This window comes from Phlebotomus papatasi, chromosome 3 (genome assembly GCF_024763615.1).
Source record: "Phlebotomus papatasi isolate M1 chromosome 3, Ppap_2.1, whole genome shotgun sequence".
Taxonomy (NCBI): domain Eukaryota; kingdom Metazoa; phylum Arthropoda; class Insecta; order Diptera; family Psychodidae; genus Phlebotomus; species Phlebotomus papatasi.
Genome location: NC_077224.1, coordinates 40051052 through 40061513, shown reverse-complemented (window position 1 = coordinate 40061513; position 10462 = coordinate 40051052). Strand labels below are relative to the sequence as shown.

At 33.2% G+C, this 10462-nt stretch overlaps 1 protein-coding gene across 1 annotated transcript in view; it reads right to left on the bottom strand.

Annotated features, from left to right (window-relative positions):
- Positions 1-2490: 2490 nt before the first annotated feature.
- LOC129805658 (cytochrome P450 4g15) overlaps positions 2491-10462 on the bottom strand; it is a 12060-nt gene continuing 4088 nt past the window's right edge. Inside the window, exons 4-6 of the mRNA XM_055853699.1 lie at positions 4372-4878; positions 4088-4309; positions 2491-3856 (exon numbers count right to left, since the gene is read on the bottom strand). Coding sequence (XP_055709674.1) covers positions 3498-3856; positions 4088-4309; positions 4372-4878 — 1088 coding nt within the window. The 3' untranslated portion in view covers positions 2491-3497. The remainder of the gene's footprint in view (positions 3857-4087; positions 4310-4371; positions 4879-10462) is intronic.

Genomic DNA, 10462 nt, shown 5'->3' with positions numbered 1-10462 from the left:
GGCGATAAGTACTGCTTTACTTCCACAGTGACATCTTACGGCCGTGAATAGGAATCATGTGCTAAAGTTTTGAATTTAACTCGTTTGGATTAATAGATTTAAACTCGAATAGGGTGGAGCTATAACTTATGGTCATATTTAGAATATTATTGGCTTATTATAGATAGGGGAAAGCGCGCTACCTTCGGACGACTCAAGCTTCGCACAATTCAATTTTTTCTCTATGTTCCTTATGGATTTCATTCATTGCTCTTTCTGAAAATTTGAGGCATTGGACTAGCTATTAAAATATAATATTATAATGGGCCAAATTCATTTATAACACAGTGAAAAAATGATTTGTGCGAAGCATAAATCGTCCGAAGGTAGCGCGATTTCCCCTATATTATTTTGATCTCTTACTTCAATTAAAATTTTTATTACAACTTATCTAACCTAGTTAATTTTCGATACCAGTCGATTTTTTTATTTATTTTTTTTTTTTGACCACGGATATAACTTTGTTGATAAAACTAAAAATATTATGCTATTTCGATATTTTTTTTTGCTTGCAATGTTTTAATTGCCATATGCACTATGACTTGCAGTTTAAGAAAAAAATCTTCAGAATATGACGAGGCTTAAGGGGGGAGTCTGAATTATAAGATCAAAAAAATCTTTTTTTTTCATTGTTTTAATTGATAGAGTTACTGTACGAAATTTCAACAAGTGTGCAATTTCGGCCACTTCTTTTGTTCCTAAAACTTCTATGAATTTTTAGTTTCTTTTTCATACTCTATAGATTAGGGGAGACTGGGGCAAAAAGTCACAAATCGAAAAATTCAAAATTCAATATCTTCCAAGGTAAAAAAGATAGCTGCTCAAATTTTTTTCTATGGTTAGTCTCCATAGTCCTTCTTCAATGTCGTAAGTTTCTTAGAATTCCAACAAGGAATTTAGAAAATAAAGAATATCGAAATTTTTAGCCCTATTTTTGAAATATTTTCCTTGCAGAAGATAACAATTATTACCTACTTATTTTCCAAAATTGATGCGCTGGTGAATATTTTTTAAATAATTTGGATTTTTTGAATACGAATCCGCTATCTATTTTAGAATTTCACAAAGGTTCTTTTATCTAGAAATCCTTTTATTAAAAATGGCCACTTGGGGTAAAAAGTAACAAAAGGTATGGAGCAAAAAGTAACAAAAAGCGAAGCAATTTCTGATGTCTCACGGCGAAAAGAAACGTCATTACCATGTCTCGCCGCTTGTTGTTGGCATTGGTCAAACGATTTGCAGTCTCTTGTGTGTGTTTTTTTTTCTAAAATAGCTTGAAAAGCGCTTTTCTAGTTTTCTCACTTTTCTCGCAGAGAAAATGGTGTTTTGCAAATATTGAATATATATTGAATATTGAAAATACGTGTTCTAAGTATTTTTTTCAAATTTACGGAAGCCCGTAATGAAGAAGTGAATCAAAATATGATAATACCCCATCTCTGGTACTATTTGCCCCAGCATTTTTGAGAATAGTCACAAAATTACCTTTTGGAAATAGGCTCGATAAACGTATTTCCTTACAAAATAGAGGAAAATTACTTTCACAAAGTTGTAGAACGGTAAATTTCCTATAAAACAGCGCTAATTAGAAATTTTTGGAGCGCTCGAGTAGCTTGAAAAAATAAAATATCCGTTTTGTGACTTTTTGCCCCAGTCTCCTCTATCTATGAATTCATATAGGTCTCGTCCTCAGAAGTGTAATATCTACTTAAAAAAAAGTCGCAATGTTCGGTTCTACCCCGTGTTTGGGTGCCCCAGTTTCCCCTAATTCGCTTTATTAGGTTAATAACTTTTTTCTTAATCTTTTCCTCCATTTCGATGAACTTTTAAAAATAAGAAGTCAAGGAAACACGTCTCAAAATTTTGGACTTTCACCCTATAATTTGTAAATCTTCTCGGTAATCCTATGCTTTCGTATCTGTATCTACAGAGATACAGTAGAGTCTCGCTATAGGCCATCGCTCTATAGTCCACAATTTATCGACCGTAGATTTCAAAACACTGATTTTAAGTTAGGTTATGTTTTTTAGTATGCGACATGCATAATTATTTTAATATTTTTGGCAAACTTTATTAAGTAGTTGTGATAATTGTGATCCACAATGAAGAGAGCAAGGACAAGTACCATAATCGCAAAGAAAGTGGAAGCCGTCGAGCAATTTCAATACTAAAAATCGTTGATAATTTTAAAAAATTACATGGACTATAGTGCGACCCAAGTGTCAAATTTGAAACCAAATATGGACTATAGCGAGACTCTACTGTACTTCAATTCTGAAAAAATTGAAGTGTTCGAACCATAGTATGTGCAAAACCTGAAAAACGTCCCCTATTTTTTCGTTGTGACAAAAATTGAAAATTTCTGAAAGACGACCATTTACTAACATAAGTCAGGCCTTCACCTTGGATTCATGAACTTATAATATTCAGAAGAAAAAAAAATTGTTAATAGTTATTCAAAATATTCTCTTTTATTTCCATAAATTAGAAAATATATTTTTTTTATTATGAGTCCATTTACACTATTCGTGAAATTTCTGCAAAATAAAAAATAAATCAAGATGCAATTTTTGATCAATTTACCACAATATCTTTATTCACTTTATTCTGTTCTTCATAAAAAGAATAAAATATTCTGTATTCAATTGTAAAAAAAATCATTTGCACTAGAATCCAGATAGTATTTAGAGAAATGAGGAGAAAAGTATATGTTCTTGGAGGTAAAGGTAGAATTATAGGAATTAACTCAAAAATTTAAAAAATTAAAATTTGAGTAGGGTAATGGCATGACTAAGTGCCAATGCCTCATTTAATTGCCACATTAAATAAATTGACATTTCGGTACTTGAGAACTTCATTACAAAATATTGATAATGTAGTTTTGAAATCTTAAATATCGAAATATTGAGAAAATACTAAATATATTCAAGGTGGTAATAAAAATGATAACACTACCCTATAATATCCGAAAATTATTGTGCAAAAGCAATTCATTCCATTAAAATGATTTTATTATTTCAATCATTCCATTAGTTTTATGTCTCTCGAGTCAACGTAAATCATGGTAAATAATTTATGAAGGTAGAAATAAATGGGATTAGCAATATGTGAACATATGAGACAAAGCTTGATTTAATAAAATGCGGAAATAGATGAAGAAAGACAAGGAATAAATTAACAGGATTATTTTATAGGAAAGAAAAGTTGATCAATTCAGTAGTTTTTCTCTAAATATGATCATTATTATTTGCAATAATTATTCACATGAGAAATTATTTCTCATAGATAATCTCAAAAAAAACTAAAGAACAAAAATACAAGTAATATTGTCTATGAAAATTGATGGGAATGCTTTTTTTTCTCCTTTCCATAATGTAAGAGAATTATAGGTTAAAAGAGAAACGAGTGGGTGTATGTTTTCTTAAGGCAACAGATGGACAAATTGCACATAGATTGTGTTATGCTGTCAGCTTCTTCCGAGGCACAACTCTAACGGGAAAGCCTTCTTCTCGCTTCAGAATAATGTCAGCTTGTAGTTTGAAGTCCTTCTCGTCGACATTTGAGTGAATGCGGTAGTTGCGGAGGATGGTGGACAGGAGAATTTTCAGTTTCAGCATGGCATATTTGCGACCAACACAACTCCTGGGACCAGCCGAGAAGGGCACGAAGGCGTAATAGTGACGCTTGGCCTGTCGCTCGGGTAGGAAGTTGTCGGGATCGAAGACATCTGGATTAGGGTAGAGATTCTCCATGCGATGGAGTTTATATGTGGCCACTACGACAGTTGCTCCAGCAGGAATTGTGTAATTTCCAGATGCTGTAGAAAGAAATAATGACAGACTCATTAGTCTCTTAATCTTAATCGGAAATTGTAACGCAACGCAGAGAACCTTGGACCTAGACAATCATGTCTACTAGCATTGTAATGGAAGTCTAACGGAAATTTTCAATTATGACAACAGATGTCATAATTATAAGGTATAATGGACATGCAGAGCAATTTTTTCGAGAATACTTAGGGTTCAAGGTTGTCTGTGAGTAAAATTACATAATTTGAGGTCCTCCTTGAGCTGTCTGGCAATAATTGGCACTGGTGGATACATTCGAAGAGTTTCCATGAGGCATCTCTCCAAATACTTCATCTCGAGAGTGTCCTGGAATGTGGCCGGTCTGTCAGAGTCACCGAATATCTCATCGAGTTCCTGAATCACTTTGTCCTGGATGTTCTGGTGAAGTCCCATTAGTGTAAGGAAGAATGAACTTGCAGCAGCTGAAAATCAGTATTCACAGTTAGTTTACTCACAAAAAAGGGGGAAGCTTAGTAAAGTCTACCTGTTGTGTCGTGTCCTTCAAACATGATTGTGTTAACCTGCTCACGGATTTCATCTTCAGTGATTGAGGCACCATTTTCTGCGCTCTCAAGTAGCAACTCGAGGAAGGCTGATCTCTTCTTCTCGCCAATATCATTCTCCTCCACGTCCAGATCATCCTTCAGTCCGGATGATTGACCAAAGGACAGACCCTCGACAGTGGTAGTGTTGTCCGATCGAGCCTTAACGCTGGGTGTAGATTCTGTCTTGATATTTGTTTCCGCCAGAGAGCCTCGGGTACCGTTCTTGAAGGCCTCCTTTTTGCTCGTAATCACGCGCTTAGTGAGACCATGAATGATGCTAAGCAACTTCTCCTGGCGACTAGCGTGACTCGTGAGATTGAAGATACTGTTGGGACGAAGCCAGATCTTGCGGATGCGCAAGTGAAGAATGTCACACATCTTCATAACTGCCATGGCGTATTCGTAGCCAGACTCTTGTGTCTTCTTCGAGACACCCATTGCAGTTTCTGCACAAATTAACAGACAAAAAAAATTGCTTTGTTAATAATACTTTCAATGGTGTCGCGAGCTGGAAAGTGAAATGACCGGAGATATGATAAAAATTCACTGTCGTCTGGCATCCCACAACAGTTTCTTAAGTCACCCAATGGAATCTTTAGCGGTTAATCTTTGAAGATCTCTTTTGCATTGTGATTTTATTCCATAGAAAATTGATTTGTTATGTGAATGACCACGGTGAAAATATAAGCTAAATAATGAGAAGTAAAATTTAATAGTCTTTTTATAGATTTTAATTTAATTATTTCCTTATAGCTTTATGAGGAATTTTAACAGATAGCTAGATAAGTATAATGTTGTTTAGAAGACCTCTTTATAGGTCTGAGGCTCTACCACATGGTTTAACATTAATTATATCATAAACAGCGAGTTGCTTGGAAAAATTTGACTTAGGTTACTAAAATAAGGACAGTTACTTCAGAAACTAGTTAGAATGAATAGAACCTGTAATCTCGAACACGTGTAACTCTAGAAAAAATCTATAACAAGTGAAATTTACTAATCGTTCTTCGTCTCCAGTTCGCCTTTTCTGACTATAGAAGAAGATATATCTTGCCAAAAAACAGTTTTTGGAACATGATTTGAATAATACACTTCTCGTTAAGACAGTGAAAATAGTCCTAAATAAAGTTATGGAGGAATGAATTTGTTGCAGATTCAAATTCAAATTGATAGAATTGTAATGGGGTAGCCATTTTGTAGTTTTAGTATTGCCATGTAGGTGAAAACGTAGAGATGCCAGTTTTTGGTGGGAATTCGATCATGACGGACGAAAAGTTTAGAAGTGATAATTTGCTGGAAATTTATAAGCTTTGTAAGTAAAAAACCAAGAGAAAATTAGGCTACACGTTTCACAGAGATTTATGACAGAGTTTCTGAAGGACGTCTACGAGGAAGATTTTGAACTAAAAGTTAGAAAATACCTGTAAGTAGGAAACTAAAGAAAGACAGAATTAGAGGACTTAATAGGATTCTATTTATAGGATAAACAAGGAAAGAAAGCCAGAATTGGGGAAGATTCTAAGAGGGCAAGATTTAAAGGCTCAGGTAAAATTTAAGGTTAGGTTTAGAGGCTCTCATGGCTGACTCCCATTTTTGTTTCAGATCTTAAATCAGTGTCCATCGCCAATTCTAATAGTTTGATACGGTTATACTTGAAGAGAATAAAGAAATAATTTCCGATGGAAGAATTTCTCAAGAACAGAATTCCTTTATAAATATGTAGATTACATAATTTCTTTCCGGTGCCGGCCATAATCCCGAAAAGCCAAAATTTCGAAATTCCAAAAGCTAAAATTCGGGATTTAACTTTTCAGTATTTTGTCTTTTCGGAATTTTGGCGTTTCAGGATGTTGACCCATTTGGGATTTTGGCTTCGGGTTTTTGGCTTTCCAGATTTTAACCGGGATCCATTTTTTTATATATATATGAAACCCATAATAAAACGTATCAAAATGAAGCACATTTATACCGTGCTTGCCAATATTTGTCCACATAATCAACTCTTACAAAATGATTATAAAAGCATATCTATATCTTCAAGATGGAATAAAATTGTGTTCGACCAACTTGCAGCGTGGTAAATTTCCTATAAGAATGTCCAGACTAGAAATTTCTTTCTATTTGTTCATATTTCTCTATTTTAACTCAAAACTCAATGGAAATTCAATGGGTCAAGTGGTATAATCAGGGGGTGACATTAGCTCTAAAAAATGCGACCAATTTTAGTGTAATTTTTTCCCGTTTTCGTACAAATTTTACGAGATATCTCCGAAACTATGTAGGTTGCCTATTTGGAGTTTTCTATTGCCTATTCTCTATTAAATTGGCTTTTATTTTGTATTTGTATTATTTACTAATTCATTCTAGAATGACAGAAAACAGCTAATAAACTCAAAAGTTTTTTCGACACGCAGAAATATATGGAAAACATAGGAAACGTCATGCCCCTGGGTAGAATACTCGCTCTATGATGCAAGTGTCTCGGGTTCAAATCTGCCTTAGGTCACCAGAATTTTTCTGGCATTTAAGATGTTTGAATTGCATCCAGTGAGCTTTATTGTATCACAGAAAAAAAATATTTCGTAAAATTGTTCGTAAGTGTTTGTAAAATCCTACTGGAGACTTACAAAATGTTTGTAAACCGTGTAACAAAGTAAAAAAATTCGTAAATATTTGTACTTTTTTCACAAACATTGTTCGTAACATGATCACTTGCTTCAAGAAAAATTTTTGTTCTTTAAAAAAATGTATCAGGAATTATATCGGAAAATAAATTAAATGTTAAAATTTGTTCGTACATTTTTGTTTATCTGACAAAACTTCACGATCAAATGATTTGTTTTACGAAGATTTTCTGCGTGTTTACGAGCATTTAAGATCAAATGTTTATAAAAGAACAATAAGTGCTAGTTATGTGATCAATTTTATGAACAATGTTTGAGAAAAAATACAAACATTTACAAACTTTTTACAGGGTTATGCCGAGCGCACAATAACTTTTGTTTATAAACATGTTTTTAAAACTTCCTATGAGAGAGAGCGAGATGACTAGATCTCTGTTTCATTAACTCTTATTGAAATGGTAAAAGCACGTTTACACAACAAAAATTATTGTGCATTATGCCCAACGCATAATAACTTTTGTTTAGTAAACAGATTTTTGACATTTCAATGAGAGTGAATGAAACATAGATCTAGTCCTCTCGCTCATTTTCATGGGAAATTTTGAAAACATGTTTACAAACCAAAGTTATTGTGCGCTCCTCATTAGGCATTATAGGATTTACGAACATTTCGTAATTCCCCAATAAGAATTCACAAACATTTACGAACAATTTTACGAAATATATTTTCTGTGTATGGTTCCACAGAAAATAGGACTGACAACTGATAATCTCATTCTAGTATAAGAAACAAAAATAATGCTTGTCCAGAAATCTGCATGCGAAAATGCATAGTCCCTCTTTAGAATATTGTACCAGCAATATTATTATTATTATTATTATTACATTCTTCTCAATGAGATACTTCTTTAATTGAAATGCTGATTGAATGTTTCTTTAAGTTCCTTCTCACGTCACATCAAATAAATTGATTCTATATCAGATCTAGCAAATTAATTGACATGAGATGTCTTCCCATGAGAGTTAATTGGAAAAATAAAAGAAAATATAGAACTTGTTGAGTAAGTCACGGAAAATGTTCTTCTCCGAGGGCTCACAATAAATTTTCCTCATAGCAAGAAATTTCGCGTGGATGCTTTAAAATGAAATAGCGTGATGCATTAAATTAAAGTAGAGTGTGAACATTAGGTTTAAGAAAGATGAAAATGAGAGAAGAAAACAGCCAGAAAATATCCTTGACTGAATGGTGGAAAATTCGTGTGAAGGAAATGAAAGAAAATAAGACGCTAAATTGTTCTATTACATGGTAAGACGTAGGGTATAATTTTGAACTGGGTGTAAAGATGGTGATAATCGAGTGAATTAATGTGTATACATAGTATATATGAGGAATTATGCAATTGCTCGCTGACACACAATCTGTGATGTTAATATGTAATTGAAACATAAATTGTATATGTAGACCAATTGAGAGAAACAGGTTGAAATTATTCTTGAGACATACATATGCCACCAGTGTTGATGATCTCTTCACTTTTGTGGTTGTTTGAGAAATGCATCTCTCTTTTCTCGCGAGCCGCATAGAAAGTGGCATATATAGCGTATTACTTGCAATTTCTCTATAGACGAAGAAAATCTCAAAGCTATGTACTCTCGACTTAGTATAAGAAAGATGACGCAAAAACGAGACTTGCGATTATTATGTTAAAATTGAATCTGTTATTATTTAATAGGCGATTATAATGTATCTCTTTAGCATGGGATTGGAGATGAAAAAACATGACCATTATGCAATTTGAATGGGAGACAGGGTTGTTGACTATCGAATCCTTAAAGAGCAACTGACACGTAATCTAATCGTGTGTAGAAAAATTTAAAACTTAAACTCTTGGAGTTACTCAATCTAAAGTATTAGATAGGGATGTTGTACATTCTTTACTGCCTTTGTGTAATCTATTGATTATGGACATTGTGACTTATTGAATATATTTCACGAGACATTTTGTCGACTTATCAAGAATAACGGGATAATAATGCATACATTGCATATTAATTTGCAATTAAACATGTTTTGAAGGTTCTGCCATGTGATATTGCAAATGAATGCGGTTACCGTGCGTCAGACATGAAGGATCACATACGGCAGTTATTTGGACTTAGTGTTTTGCAGTACTTAGTGTTACAGTTACAAACACTTTTATCTATATCTTCAATTAGGGAAACTGGGGCAGTAGTAAGCAAGACTTTTTTTCAACTTGTGAAATGGCTAGAGGTCAAACGGTAAGAGATATCGACTTTTGGACTTCGACGACCACTGATAATATTGACGATAAGTCAATGTTACCAAGGACAGTCTTTTCTCCTTTCATCCTTACTCCTCCTTTCCGTCCAAAACCATGTTTTCTGTTTATTTCGAAAATGAATCCTTGAATTTTTTTGTTTTCGGATAAGTTTTGGAAGTAGTCAAGGTGAATTCTTCGTCTTAGACATCTTGTCCGAAAAACACTTTGATATCGAATTTTCGAAGGTCAAAGTTAGACCACTTTAGACGGCCTATTTTAAAACGCATACGCTTAAATTTGAACATTTTTGAAAGATATTGAAATTTCCAATCCGGCTGCATAGGACTTGATCGGTAATGAATTAGTAAAGCAGGTAAAGTGCCCATAAAACCTTTCTTGAATTTACTTTTTTCTATTTGCCCATATGCTTGTTACTTATGCTGAAATATTCTAATGTTCATTTTTAAGCATTTTTTTTTATTTTGGAATGCTTTTTTTTAATCTATGAAATCAATGGTAGTATACTAGTATGCACTCAAAAATCATCCAAAAAGGTAATACACTGAGAGTTCTTTCTCATGAGTTCGAGCACTACGCAAAGCTGGGACGCTTTATCGTTCCTTTCTAAGGAATATTATGAGATGTGTGGCTTTCAAAAATATGTTATAATGATTAATCATTCAAGTGAAATCCTCGGCCAATTTGTTTAAACGAATTTAAGAAAAGAGAGCTGATGTTATATGTGATACGTTTTCTTGGTAAATTTAGATTTAGATCTGCTGAGTTTTAGAATCTACAATACTAAAAGCTTCTCATGTATATGACCGTAAATTATTCCATTTCTCTTTAGAGTAAGATGAAGAATCAGAAATTATTTGGACAACGACTAAAATATTAGAATTACATTTAGACTACAACAACCTTATTTGCTTTCTTAGAATTTTTTTCATATTTACATACTGACATCTTCATTCCTACTATTTTATTTAAGTCGTCTTATTTATATAGAGAGAAATGTTTTTCTGTGATTGAATTCTAAGACACAAAATTTTTAGTTATTCAAATTTAGTGTCTTTTTTCGTAAAAATGTTCAATTTTTGTTTCAACATAAAATGCTGAGGCAG